This window comes from Lagenorhynchus albirostris, chromosome 8 (genome assembly GCF_949774975.1).
Source record: "Lagenorhynchus albirostris chromosome 8, mLagAlb1.1, whole genome shotgun sequence".
Taxonomy (NCBI): Eukaryota; Metazoa; Chordata; class Mammalia; order Artiodactyla; family Delphinidae; genus Lagenorhynchus; species Lagenorhynchus albirostris.
The window spans coordinates 447,622-467,704 of NC_083102.1; the positions used below are offsets into that span (position 1 = coordinate 447,622).

Genomic DNA, 20,083 nt, shown 5'->3' on the forward strand with positions numbered 1-20,083 from the left:
GGGGCAGGTGGGGGAGGAGGTGAGGGCCGCGCGGGCGTCGCGGGTCCGCCCGTACTCCTCCTCGGTTTGCGGCCCCCGGCGGGCGCGGGGCGGTGGGAGCGCGCTCTGCGTGGGCGACCCCCGCGTGGTCGTGCCGCGTGCGCCGCGGGCCGAGCCGGGGGGCGGGCGGGGCGCCCGGGGGGGCGCGGGGCCTTCGCTCCCCCGGCCTCGGTCCCCCGCGGGGTCCTTCCCGCCCCTAGCGGCCTCCTCCCCCCTGCCGGCGCTCGCAGTCGCACGGACATTTTCCTCCCGTGACGGGAGTGGGAGGGCGAGGGTGGGAAGCGCCACGGGGAGCGCCCCGAATCGCCTTCCTACAGGCGTGGCCTTTGACACTCCGCCCCGGGAGCAGTCGGGCCCCTCCCTCCCGCCGCGCTCATCTTTGTGTGCAGGAGGCCTTCCAGCCGCCGGCGTGCCCGCGGCTTCAAGGCCGGAATAAATGGTGCTACAAGACTGAGCGCAAATCCAGGTCCAGGGTGGTGGAGGGGGCCTCGCTCCGCCGCCCACCGCCTCCTCCTGCCTCTGGTCTCCTTGGGCGTCGCTGTCCCAAACAAACGGAAACTGCAGCGAGCGGTGGACAGGCGGTCTCCCCAGACTCCTCGCTAATGCGGCCACTTGCCCTGAGTCCCTCTCTGCTTTCCGGGTCTTCACACTCACTCCCTGGCCTGGTGGGCAGCGTGGCACAGTTGGAGGCAGAGCTGGATCCAGGAGGAGGTCCTCGCCTGCTGGGGTGGAGTCCTGGGGTGGAAGGGTGTGTCTGGTTGGCCACATCCTGGGGTCCTGTTGTCAGAGTCACCTCGGGCCCTGGGGGCCACTCCATGCACAGGTGAGCCTTGCCAGGTGAACCCTGCTTGGGGAGGCTCCGGGGCCTGGCTCACTCTGCCTTGAGCTCCAGGGCCTTGCCCCCGATCAGCAACAAAGGCCGAGCTGCGGGCTGGTCTGCTTTGGCTGGGCTGTGTTCCCTCCTTTGTCGGGCCGGAACTGGCATATCACCTCACGTGAGAGCTGTTTGCTCAGCTCGCCAGATGCCACCCTCCACATACACACACGGTCAGGGAGAGCCAGGATCAGCTGACACTGGCCACTCAGTGTTGCAGGGAAGGTAGCTTCTACGAGATGCGGGGGAGGCTGGTCCTCGACTATCCTCTTTCCATTGTAATTGCCAGTTCATAGCATTTTTCAGAAATCGTAGATAAAGGAGGAAGTGGGGAGGGGGGTGGTAGCTCAGGGAGGGAGCAAGGAAAACCCAGGGCCGGACACATGTGAAGAGAAGAGAATCGCTAAGCTGCCCAGGACAGCACTGCCCGACACAGCAGTGGAGTTCCGGCTACAAGCAAAGTCGAGTCATATCACTGAGAAGGGGTGACTTATTCCCCCTCTGTTCACGATGTGGCCCAAGGGAGCCTCCTGGATGCAGTCTTGATGTGGGACAACATTAGGGGCCCAGGCATTGTTACAACTGTCTCAGGGACTCCAGGTGATCCGTTTAACCTGCTGTATCCAGGGATGATTGGACACTGCCATGGCAGAGTATACAGGTAGTCAGATGGAAGTGTGGTCTTCCCATTTGGGGCCCCAACCCGGGCTTGCATGTAGCCGTGTCTACCTATGTACGCTCCCAAGGTTCTGTTCACCCAGCCTTATGTCCATGCGCCGTCCGCACCCGGAGGGCTGCTGCCTTATCCTCAGGATTCACATACACAGTCTCCAGAAAGTGCACGGGGAACCGTGGTCACCCATGAAAGGCATATGCTACTATTTTTCTCTTCCTCAGCCATCTGGAACTTGTTTGTTAGTGGTCGCACCAACTACAGTGTTCCAAATAGTGATGGACAGGGAAAGATGCACCAGAGACCTTAGATCTGGCCCCAACCATGTCACTTGTACCTATTTTTCAATTTAGCTCTTCACACTCAACTTCACGTTAAGGCCTACACAACACGTGGTTCAAGGAGATAACACGTTTTTGCTCCTCATTTGCACCATGAAGTTGTAGGTTAGAATAAAGGGTCAAATGTCACCAAGACCTAAGACCAGTTCTTTTTGCAACGGATGCCTTGCCTTGAGCGAGGGGCCTCTTCACATTTAGACAGGGAAGGAGCTCTTGTTGAAACCCTGGGTTGACAGAACTACCGCATCTGAGTTTAACTTCATTGCTCTGAGCCACGCGCCATGGCGAGGCCTTATTTCCACGGCAGCTGATGGCAGCTTCCCACTGACAGTGGATGTTGCACCTCTCCCTTTCTCTTCAAGTGCATCCTTCCACCTTAATCACTTAAGCTTCCTGACCTTGCACCACCCATTCTGCCCATGTCTTTCTGGTGCAAAAGGCTCCCTTATGGCCCAAGGTGTCCCATTATTTGTGACACTATTATCAGGGTTGAATGGGGCAGGAATAAGGCACCCCTTCTCAACGATATGACTCAACTTTGTTTGTAGCTAGAACACCATTGCTGTGTTGGGCATTGCTGTCCTGGGCAGCTGAGTGATTCTCTTCGTATAAGTCCATCTTTGGGTTTTCCTTCTCCCTCCCTCTGCCTTTCCCTGTGATTTTACGACGTCCTTTTGTTCAGGTGCTCAGTACTTTTTCCATAAGGATGATGCGAACATGAGCCTTTTGTCTTTAAGCCATTCTTCAGTTACAGGGAGGCCAGTTTGTGAACCTGCTCCAGCAGCCTCCACGTTTAAGGGCAGTCATGTTAAAGATCTTCCTCTTTTGCTAAAGAAAAATGAATTTCCTTTGCCAAAGGACAGAGTCAACCTTTCGTGCAAATTTTTGTTGGAGAATCCAAAGTCAGACCTACCCAGTGCACCTGGCTTTGAAGATGGGCGGCTGTTTCTTTTTTCTCCTTTGTTTTTGCCTCTCGATTTGCCCACACATAGTTTTCATTCGCTAGTGAGCCCACTCCCGGAGCAGGAGTCGGCTTGCTTTGTCACCTAGATGGCACGACGTTTATTTTTGAATCAAAGCATCCTTCCTGCCACAAAAGCACAAATCCATCTTTGCTCCTTGGGGTCCGGAGCTGTTGATTTTGTTGGCTGTATGGTGATGAGCAGCCTGCCCCTCCCCCCGAGAGAGCCCTGCTGCCTTCTCTCTGGCTGTGAGCCTTTCTCTGCCTGTTGTTTCCTCCTCCTCCTGGTCCGGCTCCTGCAGCCTCAGGTGCCGGTTGATGTCCCCGTGCAGAAGGATTGGGGCACAGGGAAAACCCCAGGCTTCCGGGAAGGGGAGGTACCAGACAGTGGGCTCACCCGCGGATGCAGAGGCGTTGGGTGGAACTGTGGTGCGGCTGTCTCCTGTGTCCAGAGACAGCAGTTCAACGTGTCAGACTCAGGAGGAATGTGTAGGGAAATACAGAGGTTTTTAGATGGCTTCCTCTCTGTGCTAAGCTTAGCTGTGCATCTCAGCATCTTGCATCTCTTCTTTTAAAAGCTGATCTCTTTTTGCACCTGCTTACCAAGATTACCATCAGTGGTACCCACCAAGGAGGTGCAGGGGGTGTGCTAAATTCGTAGTAGTCTGCTTTCTACTTTCCTCTCGGTGGTGGTGCTGGTCTCCGCTGATAATTTCTGTACGCCATGAGATGTGCAGACTTGTTGGATTCCTGGCTTCCCGTGAAGAAGGGCAGTCGCGGCACAGTGAATCTGCAGCTCAGGCAGGATGGAATCCAGGGCTCATCACCCCAGGGCATATGTTTTGATGAACTCTGTGGCAGTCATTGGTTCTTTTACATGATAATAATTTATGCATTCTGAGTTTATTTTGTTCTGTGTTTTACATGCAATATTACCTAACTTGAAAATGCAGTTATTTATCCACTTTTCTTAGGATTTTTGAAAGTTAGGAATATGGGGTGAGGAAGTGGAGTGAAGTATGGAGAGGTGGGGTCAGCTGAGCTGTCATTACGCATATGGTCTTATTAAGAAGGGTTTCCATTACCACGACCTCTTGGAGCATTACCTTAGAATTGCAACATATTTTATGAAAGGGTGTTTGTAACTCAATGTGATCCAAACTAAAAAGAACCCTCTGGTTTTGGGTGGCAGGTATTTAAGATGTGCCTGGTTAGGTGCAAATATTGCTAGTTTAAGGATTCTTTACGTGTGGAGAGGTGAAAAAAAGCTTAAGAAGAAAGTGGACAAAAGGGTTTTTTTTATCTAGGTGTATCCCGGTAGGTGAGGCTCAGCTGACTGAGAACCTATCTTATCTCTTCTGACAAGACGTTCCGTTTCCTGAGAAAGCAGACAGTTGAATTCATGGCAGATAACTCTCTGTGCCACATACAAGCACCTGGCAGCTGTTTTCACATTAGTCTAAATTGACCTTCATAAATGTAGACCCAGCTGGACTTATTTTTCAAATCTTGGTTGATAGGAGGCCAGAGAACTGGAGGAGCAGGAAACAATCAATGCACTTTTCTGCTGGCTGGAAACAGAGTTTGTGGAAGGAAGAAGGAAATTTTTTTCTTTTAACTCGTGCTCTAACAACTTGGCCAGGATCACTACTTAAGTATCTAGGGCAGGAAGTGAAAAGAGGTGTGGTTCTCCTGGAAACACTCATGGTCACATGTTAAGTGACATTTTCCTTTGTTAGTTGTGGTAAGTAGGTGACTCCCATGTTAGCCAAAGAAACTGAACTTCGGGCTAGAGGTGCTGACGTGTGAAACATCAGGGCCTATAAAACGCCCTCCGTGTGTGATGTGCAGAAATAAGGAAGCTGTTGAGGGTTTTGTGATGATCACTTGGCGTTAACTCTCCTGTGTGGAGGTGGGTAAGAGGGCATTTGGTTTACTTATTTTGTGTTTTATCTGTTCTCTCCAGTCGTATTGACTGTGATTCAGAAAACACAAACACACGCCCTCTCAGCCTGTGTGACTAATAATGGTTTCCGTGAGGGCAGCTGGAGGGTGTGATGGGCTGGGGGGGATGAGCTAATAGTTGTAAAACAGATTGGGGTGATTTCTCTTTCTAATTTAATTAAAAATGATCACATAGTGAAATGGTGTTTTCCTTTTGGTATATGGTTCTATGTATAGATTCCAGTGACAGGAGGTAGCCCAGTTCCATAACCCCAACACTGCCCCGTGCCCTCCCTCTGTCCCTTGAACCCTGGCAACCCCGGGAGCACTCTACATGTGGTTACGTGGACGCCCCCGAATAGCTTTGATAGGTAAGCGTTTCTATCTCCATTTCACAGATGGAAACACTGAGACTTGGAGTGGCTAAGAAGCACGCTGTAGGACACCCAGTGCTGGGATTGGGTCCTGGGCCTCTGACCTTTTCCAGCAGATGACCCCAGGATGGGGCAGGGACACCTCTGTAGGATGCAGGTCCCAGCAGAAGGATTCTGTGTGACGTTAGAACTTGTCCCTCTAATTCCACAAGAACAAGGACGTCTGGGGCGGGGGACATTGATTTTCCACGTTGGGATTTGTTCTGAGTGTCAGATTCAATTATTTGGCTAGCTGTTCTGGAGAATTCTGATGTTTGGAAATGCATGACTTGCTTCTGGACACCTTTAGCCTTCCCAAGATGGCAGGAGTGCAGGTGCTACCACAGCATCACAGATTCATGTGTCCATAAACTCTGTTCAGAATGCCTCTGGGTTTCCATCGGATTTTTAAAATGTAGTAATACAAACACCAAAGAAGCTAGCTCTCATTTGAGACTTGTTACACCAAACGGTGTACTTCAGAGTAAGGCACGAAGGAGGGATTACTTTCATAAGAAAAACTTAAGAGTAGGTTCCGTCTAAGCTTGACATTTAGAGTGGTAGACAGGCAAGGGATGGGGCATTCTGGTCACTCATTATTCTTTCCGGAGGTGTGCTGGCAGGTAAGAGAATGAAGCTTCCCTCATGTGACATGAGCAGTCTGTGTCACCTCGTGGTCCTAAAAGCCCATTTTGCAATGTCCTACGTACAGTACAAAGGATGTGTTTAGAAGTTTGTTTGGCGGAAGGAATTTTCAGAAGAAAGGCTGACCTGGCTGCCAAAGGGAAGAGGACTTGACATTAATGGAACAAGTCAGTTCTGACTCTAGCAGTGAAATATAGTCAACTCATAAATGGACGGAGCAGCCACTAAAGTTGGCCCTGGGAGGCTGATGCTTTTTCCATCTGGGGCTGTGGCTTTAATCCAGCTCAGAGCAGTAATTAACCTGAGGTACGGCTTGAAGCCAATTCAGTGATATGTATGTTCCCTGAAATAGCTGGTATTTTAATGGCACCAGACGAGGCAGACCAGCGAAAGAAAGCACAATTTCTCCATGGTGGGTGGGAATGGGAATCTGGAGAAGAAGTGGTGCAAGTTGCCGTCCCCCAGGCTTCCCATCTCAAGCCGTCTTCTGTCCTGCAAAGGCACATCGCTTTTACCAAAAAATACTTCGGGTCTTCTTGAATCTCCTTTTCTGCTTTTGCCTGAAAATAGGCCAAGGTTCACATCACCAAACTTCCATCTGAGCTAAGTGTTGCCTAAGCAAAACACAGGGAAGTCCCAGGGTCAGTTCCAGGGGCCCGGGGCCCAGCCTTGTGCCCGAGCCTTCCCCAGCCTCATACTGTCTCCCCAGGGCATCCTGGTCCCTGATTCCATGACATGGTCCACGTTGAACCAAGAGAGGATTCCAGTAGTTTCCAAACACATGGTGGGGACTGAGTGGATATGGGTCCAGGACACAAACTACAGGAGAAAATATACCATTTCAGGGGGGCATGTGACTGACGGAGGGCCTGCCTCATCTTTCCATCTGGTAATCTTTACAGTTTGCACGCACAACAGGAGTCAAGAGAAATGAAAGTACTTCACCTAAACCACTCTGAATTTATACCATGATAAAAATGCCAAATTCTTTGTGTTTTTGAGAAGATTTTATGAGATGGTGGGAGAGCCCTTGGTAATGGCAGTCCTAGTTGTAACCCTACTTGTTTTTAGAAGCTCCAGGTTTCTCCAGCTTGGTGGCCACACAGGGTGGAATATTGTTATCATTGAAAACAGTGCGACTTTGCTGAGTCCAAGTCTCAGCTGAACTGACTACTGAGGTTTTTGCAAAAGGAACCATTTAAAATAGCAATATCGGGAATTCCCTGGCGGCCCAGGGGTTAGGATTCCGTACTTTCACTGCAGAGGGCCCGGGTTTGATCCTTGGTCGGTGAACTGAGATCCTACAAGCCTTGTGGCACGGCCAAACAAACAAACAAAGTCATATGATTTATGTTTTCTAAGAAGCGTATTTAAAAAACAGTCACCAGCCCAGCTAGAATGCATTCCTCATTATATTGTACCAATGAGAACAAATAACGGTGATAACACGTCTGCAGGTTACGTCATCCCTTCAAAGAGCTTCAGGCCCTTGAATAAAAGAAAGAGGGCGTAAATAATAGTCACACGAATTCTGACACGTTTGAGTGGAGAGTGGAATCAAAAGGGATGGTCCATACTCTTTTTCAAACACAGTAAACACTTCCTTTTAAATAATATTTGATATTTGATAAATGCAGAAATCAGAGCACTTTTGGGGGTATATTTGACATGCCTAGTTGGCACTGTTTTTAAGTGTCTGGATTTTTGTCTCGTCACCGAAGCATAAACATATTTGACGGTAGAGACTGAAGGCCTCACACACCTTGCAGAAGCGTTGGGGGTCACACGCAGCACTCGGGACCCAACTTGCTGAGCACGTCTGCCTTTTGCGCCTGACACAACGCACGGTGGCCGCCCTGCGAGGGCACCACACGCAGTGTCCACGGCGGCCACGCAGTGTCCACGGCGGCCCCGCAGTGCCCGGTTCTCGTGGAGAGAGGGCTCCCCCAGCGCAGGGCTCCCGAGTCCACCACCGCCTGCGCCGCTCACCTGGGGATGTTCTGTGCCGCACGGTCCGTCGGAGAAGATGGCCGCGGCGGTGACGGTAGCCGCGGAGCGGGGGCCTCGCTGCCTCCGGGTCCGACTCCGCTGTGTCTCTACTGTGAGCCCTGGGCTCAGGCCTTCGGATTTGGGACCCGGGGTGCGTGGTCCTGGCACCACCAAGTCCCCGCTGGTGTCCGGCGGTCTCTGCAGGCTGTCCCTCTCTGCTTGCCTGTGTGGCTCCGCTGGCCACCCCATCCCCGCTCTCCTGAGGGGAGCCCGGTGACTCTGGCCGGTCGCCTGCCCTCTGAACTGCAGTTTGGGGGGCGAGTCTCGCCGCCCCGTGTTTGGCAGGCCTGTGGGAAGGCAGCGCCTTCCACCTGCGTGGGCTGTGGGATTCCTGCTGCGAGGTATCTGCTGGGCGCTGGTCAGTGCCCCAGTGTGTTCCTGTGCTTTGCTCCCCAGGTCCACCCTTTCTTCCCCGCAGCCTTTCTCTCGGAGGAAGGACGGTGGGAACAGGCGCTCCCTCGCTCTGCTCCTGGTTTTCGTCAGGCTCCTCAGGTTCTGGGGATCCGGCCCATTGGTGGGGCGGTGGGAGGTCAGGAGCTGAGCTGGCTGTCTTCCACCTTGCCTGACCGCTCCTGCCAGGGACAAGCCCTGGTGCCCCGCAGGTGAGCGCGTGTGGCCTGGGGCTCGCTGCCCGGCCGCCCCGCCCAGAAACCTCCCCCCAGGAAGGTCTGACTTTCACCCCGTCCGCGGTCCCTGGTCCCCACTCCGGGAGCTCACTCCCAGCCCTCTCCAGGCTGCACCCCACTCCTGTCCTCGCCGGGGGTCCCGCCGCGCGTCCCTCCCCAGAGGAAACCGCAGCGCGTGTCTGTGGGGAGGGGAGGCAGAGGTGCCAACGGGATGTCCCGTGGGGAGCAGCCGGCGAGGCTGGGGTCCTGGTGGAGTCCTCCTGGGGGGGCACATCCTGGGCCTTGCCCAGCAAGGATCCCAAGTTCTTTGCCCAACTTCTGTGTCACACCCAGGGCCTGGAATATGCTTTTAAAAAAAAGACTTTCGGCAGAGTGTAGGTGGAATAGAGAAACTGGGGGATCAGAAGCCAAGGCTTCCATCTCTTGCAGAACCAGGTGTGGGCTGAATTTCTCTCTGGTAGGAGCCAGGCGGGCTGCCTGTGCAGGGTGGCCCAGCCCCTGGCTGTGCCGGCGTCTGTTTCCCCGGAAGTGGCCATGCCAGGCCTTGGGTCTCCTGTTTGCTTTTGTCTTGTTTGGGGCAAGCACTTCAAAGGGCACGTCAAGTGCGGATGCTGAAAGCCCAGAGAATGCTCTTTTACGTGAGTTTTTCATCACTGGGAATTTAAGCAGGAGGAAGCATTTTGATGACTTGAGTAAAGAAACCTTTTTTAAATGGAAAAATTATTTTTCAGAATAAAGATTAGATTCTTAGTTTAGTCTACTAGGAAGCCGAATCACTTATTTTCTATCTGTGATAATTTCTTTTTTTTTTTAATTGTTGCATTTTATTTTATTTTTTTATACAGCAGGTTCTTAGTAGTCATCCATCAGTGTATACACGTCAGTCAGTGTATACACGTCAGTCCCAGTCTCCCAATTCATCCCACCACCACCACCCCTCCCCCCCACCGCTTTCCCCCCTTGGTGTCCATACGTTTGTTCTCTACATCTGTGTCTCTATTTCTGCCCTGCAAACCGGTTCATCTGTACCATTTTTCTAGGTTCCACATGTACGCGTTAATATACGATATTTGTTTTTCTCTTTCTGACTTACTTCACTCTGTATGACAGTCTCTAGATCCATCCACATCCCTACAAATGACCCAATTTTGTTCCTTTTTATGGCTGAGTAGCATTCCATTCTGTATATGTACCATATCTTCTTTATCCATTCGTCTGTCGATGGGCATTTAGGTTGCTTCCATGACCTGGCTATTGTAAATAGTGCTGCAGTGAGCATTGGGGTGCATGTGTCTTTTTGAATTATGGTTTACTCTGGGTATATGCCCAGTAGTGGGATTGCTGGGTTGTATGGTAGTTCTAGTTTTAGTTTTTTAAGGAACTGTTCTCCAGAGAGGCTGTATCAATTTACATTCCCACCAAAAGTGCAAGAGGGTTCCCTTTTCTCCACACCCTCTCCAGCATTTGTTGTTTGTACATTTTCTGATGATGCCCATTCCAACTGGTGTGAGGTGATACCTCATTGTAGTTCTGATTTGCATTTCTCTAATAATTAGTGATGTTGAGCAGCTTTTCATGTGCCTCTTGGCCATCTGTATGTCTTCTTTGGAGAAATGTCTGTTTAGGTCTTCTGCCCATTTTTGGATTGGGTTGTTGGTTCTTTTAATATTGAGCTGCATGAGCTGTTTATATATTTTGGAGATTAATCCTTTGTCCATTGATTCTTTTGCAAATACTTTCTCCCATTCTGAGGGCTGTCTTTTTGTCTTGTGTATGGTTTCCTTTGCTGTGCAAAAGCTTTTAAGTTTCATTAGGTCCCATGTGTTTATTTTTGTTTTTATTTCCATTACTGTAGGAGGTGGATCAAAAAGTATCTTGCTGTGATTTATGTGAAAGAGTGTCCTTCTGCTGACTTTGTTTCTTCTTCTTTCTCTAGTTCCTTTCGGTGTAAGGTTAGATTGTTTATTTGAGATTTCTCTTGTTTCTTGAGGTAGGCTTGTATAGCTATAAACTTCCCTCTTAGAACTGCTTTTGTCGCATCCCATAGGTTTTGGATCACCGTGTTTTCATTGTCATTTGTCTTTAGGTATTTTTTGATTTCCTCTTTGATTTTTTCAGTGATCTCTTGGTTATTTAGTAACATATTGTTTAGCCTCCATGTGTCTGTGTTTTTTACGTTTTTTCCCCCGGGAATTGATTTCTAATCTCATAGCGTTGTGGTCAGAAAAGATGCTTGATATGATTTAAATTTTCTTAAATTTACTGAGGCTTGATTTATGACCCAAGATGTGATTTATCCTGGAGAATGTTCTGTGCGCACTTGAGAAGAAAGTATAATCTGCTGTTTTTGGATAGAATGTCCTATAAATATCAAATCTGTCTGGTCTATTGTGTCATTTAAAGCTTATGTTTCCTTATTAACTTTCTGTTTGGATGATCTGTCCATTGGTGTAGGTGAAGTGTTAAAGTCCCCCACTATTATTGTGATACTGTCGATTTCCTCTCTTATAGCTGTTAGCAGTTGCCTTAGGTATTGAGGTGCTCCTGTGTTGGGTGTATATATATTTATAATTGTTATATCTTTTTCTTGGATTGATCCCTTGATCATTATGTAGTGTCCTTCCTTGTCTCTTGTAACATTCTTTATTTTAAAGTCTATTTTATCTGATATGAGTATTGGTACCCTAGTTTTCTTTTGATTTCCATTTGCATGGAATATTTTTCCATCCCCTCGCTTTCAGTCTGTATGTGTCCCTAGGTCTGAAATGGGTCTCTTGTAGACAGCATATATATGAGTCCTGTTTTTGTATCCATTCAGCAAACCTGTGTCTTTTGGTTGGAGCATTTAATCCATTCACGTTTAAGGTAATTATCAATATGTATGTTCCTATGACCATTTTCTCAATTGTTTTGGGTTTGTTTTTGTAGGTCCTTTTCTTCTCTTGTGTTTCCCACTTAGAGAAGTTCCTTTAGCATTTGTTGTAGAGCTGGTTTGGTGGTGCTGAGTTCTCTTAGCTTTTGCTTGTCTGTAAAACTTTTGATTTCTCTGTCGAATCTGAATGAGATCCTTGCTGGGTAGAGTAATCTTGGCTGTAGGTTCTTCCCTTTCATCACTTTAAGTATATCATGGCTCCCTTCTGGCTTGTAGAGTTTCTGCTGAGAAATCAGCTGTTAACCTTATGGGAGTTCCCTTGTATGTTATTTGTTGTTTTTCCCTTGCTGCTTTCAATTAGTTTTCTTTGTCTTTAATTTTTGCCAATTTGATTATTATGTGTCTTGGCATGTTTCTCCTTTGGTTTATCCTGTATGAGACTCTCTGCACTTCCTGGACTTGGGTGGCTATTTCCTTTCCCATGTTAGGGAAGTTTTCAACTATAATCTCTTCAGATATTTTCTCGGGTCCTTTCTCTCTCTTTTCTCCTTCTGGGACCCCTATAATGTGAATGTTGTTGCGTTTAATGTTGTCCCAGAGGTCTCTTGGGCTGTCTTCATTTCTTTTCATTCTTTTTCTTTATTCTGTTCCACAGCAGTGAATTCCACCATTCTGTCTTGCAGGTCACTTATCCGTTCTTCTGCCTCAGTTATTCTGCTATTGATTCCTTCTAGTTTAGTTTTCATTTCAGTTATTGTATTGTTCATCTCTGTTTGTTTGTTCTTTAATTCTTCTAGATCTTTGTTAAACATTTCTTGCATCTTCTCAATCTTTGCCTCCATTCTTTTTCCGAGGTCCTGGATCATCTTCACTATCATTATTCTGAATTCTTTTTCTGGAAGGTTGCCTATCTCCACTTCATTTAGTTGTTTTCCTGGGGTTTTATCTTGTTCCTTCATCTGGTACGTAGCCCTCTGCCTTTTCATCTTGTCTGTCTTTCTGTGAATGGGGTTTTTGTTCCACAGGCTGCAGGATTGTAGTTCTTGCTTCTGCTGCCTGCCCTCTGGTGGATCAGGCTATCTAAGAGGCTTGTGCAAGTTTCCTGACGGGAGGGGACTGGTGGTGGTAGAGCTGACTGTTGCTCTGGTGGGCAGAGCTCAGTAAAACTTTAATGGGCTTGTCTGCTGATGGGTGGGGCTGTCCCCTCCCTTTTGGTGTTTGGCCTAAGGCGACCCAACACTGGAGCCTACCCGGGCTCTTTGGTGGCGCTAATGGCAGACTCTGGGAGGGCTCACGCCAGGGAGTACTTCCCAGAATTTCTGCTGCCAGTGTCCCACGGTGAGCCACAGCCACCCCCTGTCTGTGCAGGAGACCCTCCAACACTAGCAGGTAGGTCTAGTTCAGTCTCCTATGGGGTCCCTGCTCCTTCCCCTGGGTCCCGATGCGCACACTACTTTGTGTGTGCCCTCCAAGAGTGGAGTCTCTGTTTCCCCCAGTCCTGTCGAAGTCCTGCAGTCAAATCCCGCTAGCCTTCAAAGTCTGATTCTCTAGGAATTCCTCCTCCCGTTGGCAGACCCCCAGGTTTGGAAGCCTGACGTGTGGTTCAGAGCCTTCAATCCAGTGGGTGGACTTCTGTGGTATAAGTGTTCTCCAGTTTGTGAGTCACCCACCCAGCAGTTATGGGATTTGATTTTACTGTGATTGCGCCCCTCCTACCGTCTCATTGTGGCCTCTCCTTTGTATTTGGATGTGGGGTATCTTTTTTGGTGAGTTCCAGTGCCTTCCTGTCGATGGTTGTTCAGCAGTTTGTTGTGATTCCGGTGTTCTCGCAAGCGGGAGTGAGAGCACGTCCTTCTACTCCGCCATCTTGAACCAATCTCTGTGATAATTTCTAATGGTTGTTTATTCCTAACATATCATAATGAACTTAGATTTTAATTTACCCTCATCATAGAAGATGTGGATGCGTACATACAGATGTATAACCAAGATGGTGTAAATGACATGGGTGGTGTGCTGAAAACCATTGTACGGAATTCATATGACAAGCAAATGTCTAGGAGAATGGACCAATGCAATATCAAAGGAACAGTCTGGGAATGAAAACCTTGTTAGTAAAAAATATAGTAAGTGTGTACGGGTTAAAGAGTATCGATACTTAGCAATGAAACTAGATCCTGCCTGGTTACATCTGTTTTGTCTCTGAGAAGAAGTAGTTCTGAAGGAATATGTTGATTTGGTGCTATTCTGAGAAGATGAAAATGTGCAGTCAAGCTGAAAGTTTGGATATTTATGCAGATATGCCTGTTCTTATTCTCCAAAGGCTTTGAGGGAGTGAACTATAGATGTAAAACCCATTTTAGGGTGCTAGGAGACTACATTATTGACACATCAGTACATTAATTAAGCAGTCTATTGGTGATGTTAAAAAATGATATGTTTGGTCTAAATTGATATTGTTGAAGAATGTGTAGCATTTGTTTAATGATTAAATGTTTTCCTTAGGAACTCCTAAAGAACATCAGATATCCAGGGTACATTTAAAGTCAAACACTGGGAAAAAAAGAATGTTCCAGATTGTTAGAGGTGATCTTACATAAAATAAGATGTTTCACAAAGATTGTAGAAGATTAAATGGGTCCTAACTCCAAAATCAAAGCCTTATTTTGAAAGATTCGATGTGGGTATGGGTGTACGTGTTTCAAATGGTGTAATAGTTCCTCCAGTATATCAAAAGCTGCTGCTTTGCTGTGTAAAATGAATAAAGGGGGGAGAATATGTCCTTTGAAGAAAGGCGGAGGGTTGTTTTAAGTTTCCCCTGGAGAAGCGGTGTGCAGTTCCTTTATGCAACCCAGCGGTTTTCCACTGGGGTCTCAACTGTCTTGGTGACATTTTTGGTTGTCCCAGCTGGGGTGGGAGGCGTGCTGCTAGCACCTCCAGGGAGGGGGCTGAGATGCTGAATGAATGTCCTTCAGTGCACAGGATGCCCCACCCCAGAGGACTGGCCGGAAGGTCAGCTGGGCTGGCTGAGGAGCCCCGATGCAGATGGGGGGCTTGGGAGGAGCTGCTGGCTGTGTGCTCACCTGCAGGAGAGGGAGAGGAGGGCTGATGGGGGTGGCAGAACAAAGTGTAACACAAAGAAGTCTTGTCTCCTCTGCATGCCCTCCAGTTCTGGTGCAGTGACCGGGGACCTGCGCCGAGAATCTGACCCTGTCTCTGTTCTGCTGGAAACCTCCCCTCATGGACGTGGCCCACGCCATGTGTATGTGTCCATGTAGAGGTATACACGTATGTGTATATATATTTGCAAATTACCTACATGCTCTACTGAACTAACGCTTATTATAAAACAAATTAAAAATAAATTCAGAAGAATGAGAGATAAAACATTGCCAATGATTAATTATTATTGTCGAAGGTACAAAAACTTTGTTTCCTCACTAAAATTATTAATATTGTTTCAGATGCTTACTTTTTAAATGTCTTTTCAATCTCAGTGGCTTCAGGGTATACCTGCTGTCTCAAGGCACAATGTGCGGTTAGAACAGTGTCCATCATTAACGATAATGTATGTAAATCCATGTGTGAAAAAGTCTGGAGGATGATGTTCCACCTTTTTGACTGCTTCCTTGCTGGGTCTGATTAAATTGCCATTCCTTTGACCTCACTGTGTCTGAAGAGCTCCCACTAGGAGAAGTATCAGCTCATCCCATTTTCTGTGATAGTGTCGTCATTAACAATCCATGATTTCCTTGCAAGAATCCCTTCAAATCCGATTCATATTGTGTTTAGTTAAAATGGATCATCAATCACGTCACCGGGCACACGTGAGCGGCAGCACATCGAGAGGACCAGTGGAGGGTGGTCCACGCTTCTGCACAAGAGCTCCCGGGCCTGTTTGCCACAGACCTCGTGCGGCTGCAGAGTGAGCCCATATATCAGAAACACTTAGTTTTAAGCCAGTATAGTGGTGGGCATATCTGAATATATACACTCAGTCATATTTGCTGAATAAATGAATGAGCCAGTTATAGACTTTGAGGCTGGAAAAGATTCCCTGGTCCAGTTTCATCAATTTATAAATAACTTCTAAGTAAGGAGGTTCAGACCTGGGGATGTGGTGATCACGAAGCCTCGCAGACTGGCCCAGACAGAGCCTGAGGAGGAATACGGGGGGTTCTCTTGGTCTGGAAGTCTTCACGGGCAGAATAAACAGAGACGTGAAGTGTGGGCGAACACTTGCTGGAAGTCGGGACACTGGCCCGGTTATTCTTCCAGACTCCCTTCCAGTTACTCTGGGATTGGACTCTTTATTTTCAGAAGTGATACTTTTGGGGACTTCCCTGGTGGTGCAGTGGTTAAGAATCCGCCTGCCAATGCAGGGGACACGGGTTCAATCCCTGGTTGGGGAAGATCCCACATGCTGCGGAGCAACTAAGCCCGTGCGCCACAACTACTGAGCCTGTGCACTAAAGCCCGTGAGCCACAACTGCTGAGCCATGTGCCACAACTACTGAAGCCCACGTACCTAGAGCCCGTGCTCTGCAACAAGAGAAGCCATTGCAATGAGAAGCCCACGCATCCTAACGAAGCATAGCCCCTGCTCTCCACAGCTGGAGAGAAAGCACGAGTGCAGTAACGAAGACCCAACGCAGCCAAAAAAAAAAAAAAAAAAAAAGAATGACTATTTTTCACAAATACATGTAATCTTCTTGTGAAAATTTCTTGACTCTCTGAATCTCTCTCTGGCCTCATCAGCACCCAAAGCTGATGTTCGTGCGTCTCCAGGAAGCAGATTCCCTTTCTTGTTCCCACCCCACTTCTCTGGGTTGGCATCAAAAGCCAGTGAAGTACAAAGGACTGTTGATTATCCGATGACTAATTCCTATCAACTATTCTTATAAAAATGGGATGAGGGAAGGGAATACATTTCTACATTATAAGCATCAGATTTTCTTGCTACTATTCATTATGCATCACTCTAACCTCCAGAAGAACACTTTATAAAATTCAGATTCTCATTCTAAGAACATTTCACAATGAGTGAATGACTAGTCTTCAGCTTAGAAAATGTCAGGAAGTGAGGTTTGCTTATTCAGTTGGAATAAAATGTAAATCACTCAGAAAATATAAACTCACATGTGGGAGCTTCCTCTGCCGGCATCGATCAGTGGGCTGAATGACCCATACCATGCTCTCATCTTCATCTAGAAACCACCATTTTCATGTTAGCTTAATTGCTTTCCACTGAAGACCAAATCTAAAGCTATTTCAGTGCCAAAGATTCCAGGGAGTTCTGTGTCCATTAGTGGTGGACTGAGGCGTTTGACTAACCCAGTAGAACACAAGAGAATCTGGACAAGGGGTAGGAGATAGAAAAAGAATCAGAGTGAAGAGTTAGGGGTGGAACTCTAGGAGAAGATGGATCAGAGCATCAGCCAGTTCTGGGGAGGGCTCCCTGCTTCCCAGGCAGGGGTCCTTGGAGTGTCTCTGAGGTGCCACTTGGGACCCAGTGGGCTGTGGACAAGAAGCGGTTCAATGGAGAGAGGACAGGCCTCGCAGGGACAGAGGTCCAGCTGCGAACCATCTTATCCTGGCTGGATAAGGCTCTCGGGGCCCTCAGTCCTTAGTCACCAGATGGAAGCCAGAACCAGGCTTCTCTGGAGGAAGGCGACATCCTTAGAGCTTAGAGGCAGCGCCACAGTTCACATCTGTGCCCAGGACTAAACAAGACGACAGGCCACCCGTGAAGGGCTTGGAACTGTGTGGATCCACTTACATGTGGGTTTTTTTCGATTAATACGTTACACTACAATCTGTGGTGGTTTGCATCAATGGACGAGGAACCGCGGATACAGAGGCCCAAACGTGGGACTTGAGCGTCCGTGGATTTTGGTGTCCATGGTGGGTCTTGGAACCAATCCCCCCGTGGATACCAAGGGACAGTGGTACATTTTGAGGAAAATTTAGATATTTATCCTTTGTCAGGTTTCTCTATTCTCATTATGAACACAGAGTGTTGGTTTTCCTCTGAACTATACAGTTAGCCATGTAGAAAAACCTCTTACCGCTGCAGTGGACTGAGCACGTACTGTGTGCCAGGCCCTATACTGGGCACTGGACGTGCAAACACAAACAAGTCAGTGTCTCCCTGCCCTCCAGAACCTTCCCTGCCTTCCCAAACTGTTACCACACCAGGTTCAACCAAAATGCTGAGATGCTGAGGTTGGCAGCAAAGAGAGGGTTTATTTGCAAGGCAGCCCTCTCCAAAGGCAAGGGGCTCGGGGGTATCTATGGGATAAGAAATAAAGAAGGACAGCGGTCCGAAGCCTGGGAAGCATGGGGAGGGTGGGGAAAGGTGCTTGGGAAAAGGTGCGGGGATCGTAGTTCTGCGCAGGTGTAACTGGGCTACAGGCCTCTGCATGTTCAAAAGGTCACTGAGTGGACACTCGTGCAGGCCCAGTTGGAGGGTTGGTGGTCCTATCCTGTCTCAACCAGCTCAGCTCAAACTAGGCGCAGCTGATTCCAGGTTCCTGGAAAACAACTCAGGCAAACATCTTATTGTTTAGGCTACGTGCTGCTTGGAGGACATGCAGATCCTAAAACGACCTGGATTAGTGAAGGCGGGTGAAATGGATCTGACTAATTACCCGTGGTTTCAGAGCGTTCCCTGTTCCCAGAACCTCTCCTGCCCTCCAGAACCTTCCCTGCTTCCAGAAGATCACCGGGGCCTCTTTCCTGTAAATTCCCAGTGCTTGTCGTATAACGGAATTTTATTTAAGTTAATTCACTTAATAACTGGAGAATTTTCCATGCCGCACACACGTTGTTGGTTTGGGAAGTCCTTATCTGGAAAGGGCTTCCCGTGTGAGAAGACCTCCATGTGTAAGTACTACATTTTTTTATTCCATAGATATTTATTTTGTTCTGTTTCCTAATTCTTGCCAGGAAATGGAAGTAGCACTTACGAAGTTGACGTTTACCTTTTGGGACCCTGAAGAAATAGGTGTTTCCCATGTTTCTCATTAGCTGTGCTGACGAACACGGGCCTTACTAAAAAGTAACAGCACGCCAAAACAAACAAAAATCCCAAACCCTGCAACAGGCGGGATAAAAGAAGCGAAAGAGGGACCCGATTAGAACCTGAAGACTCTGCAGGCGGAGTGTCAGGTCCAGCTTGAAAACACACCTTGCAAAACGCTTTTGTCTGAACGTGGGGCCCCAGGGCGGGCGTCTGGAAAGGCAGGGCTCCTGCGTCCTGGCCTTCCTCCCCACCTGCTCGTCCTTCGTGGCCTCTGTGATTTGTCTGGGTCCTTTGGGGCTTTGCACGGGGTAGCTGCTGGGCTGAGAGAAGAAAGCTCTTCTGTAAATCCCTAACGGAGGAGCCGTCCCTAGAAAGATATAAACGTCTCAGCTTCTGTGCTATGAATTGTTCCCTTGGCCACGAACTACCATTGACCTCAGTCTAGCAGTTTATAAAGTGTTCCGTGTATCAGCACTGAGTGGCTGAAAGGCGACCCATCCTCTTTAGGCGCCTGTGCTGACTGGCAGTGAGTTCAAGGGCCTGTAACGATATTCTCGATTTCTCTGCTCTGTGCTCTCTGCATGGCTTGTGTTTGGAATTGACCTTGGGCTTCTCTGGGCTGTGTCCTAAATGAACAACTAGGAAAAACAAAGTGAAGTGTTTGTGGAAAGGAAACGAGAGTGAGAAGGAGGGGTTCTTGTCTAGATTTGCACACTTGGTGGTGCCGGTAGGGGTGTGAGCGCTCAGTTGTCTTGTCCTGACCGCACAGACCAACGTGTGATGTTCGGCGAGTCGTGACCTTCTGGTCCCACGGCCCAGGCTGTGAGTGGACAGCATCTGAATCTGCGGTAGATTTGTGGCCCGGAGTTGTGAGCTTCCTCTCTCTGACGGCTCTGGTTTGGCTCAGAGGCTGCCCCTGTTTCTGGTATGTGGGGCTTCAGGTCTTGGGGCAGCACCCCTGTGATAAGACCTGGCGGAGCAGCCCGGGTCCTGAGACCTGAAGACAGTGAAGCCAGAGAGGGAGGCGGGGGTCAGGGCAGACCCGGGCCTCCTGCTTTGTGAGTGAAATGCCCTGGAAATGGGGCTTATCACACACTGTTTGCAGCTCTGGGGCAGGAAGGCAACATTACTCTGAGCAGAGGCTTCCTGATCTTTTGAAGCAGGCTTTTCCCATCGCTCTTGTCCTGGCCTGCCCCGTTTGTGGGCCTGGTGCTCTGAATTTTCTGACAGGGGTGAGGTGCAAGGTGGCATTGGCGGGCTTAGAATTCAGACTGACCATGTGTGCTCGCTGCTGGAAGCAAGGGGGACAGCAGCGTGGTCTGGGCCAGTGGGAAGGACAGCCAGCGCCCGAGGGCCTTCTCAGGCGGTGCGGCCACCACGGTTCCTTGGGTCTCTGGAGAGGACGCCTCCTCTGTAGCAAGAACGGCGGGGGCGTCAGCATCAAGTGGGCCTCTGCTGATCCTCCGCTGCCGGTCAGGGTGATTCTGTTTCTCCCGTCACTGTGAACAGCGAGGCACATTCTCTGTGGGCAGCGAGCTTAGGTGGACGCGCACACACACACACACACACACACACACACACACACACCATTCAGTGTTCCCAGGCTTGCCGAACTACCCTCG

General features: G+C 48.8%; 1 protein-coding gene across 1 annotated transcript in view; it reads left to right on the forward strand.

Annotated features, from left to right (window-relative positions):
* The first annotated feature begins 17,654 nt into the window (after positions 1–17,654).
* PTPRN2 (protein tyrosine phosphatase receptor type N2) overlaps positions 17,655–20,083 on the forward strand; it is a 673,487-nt gene continuing 671,058 nt past the window's right edge. The window contains 2 exon segments of the mRNA XM_060156261.1: positions 17,655–17,741; positions 17,743–18,322. Of these exon segments, the coding sequence (XP_060012244.1) occupies positions 17,655–17,741; positions 17,743–18,322 (667 nt within the window).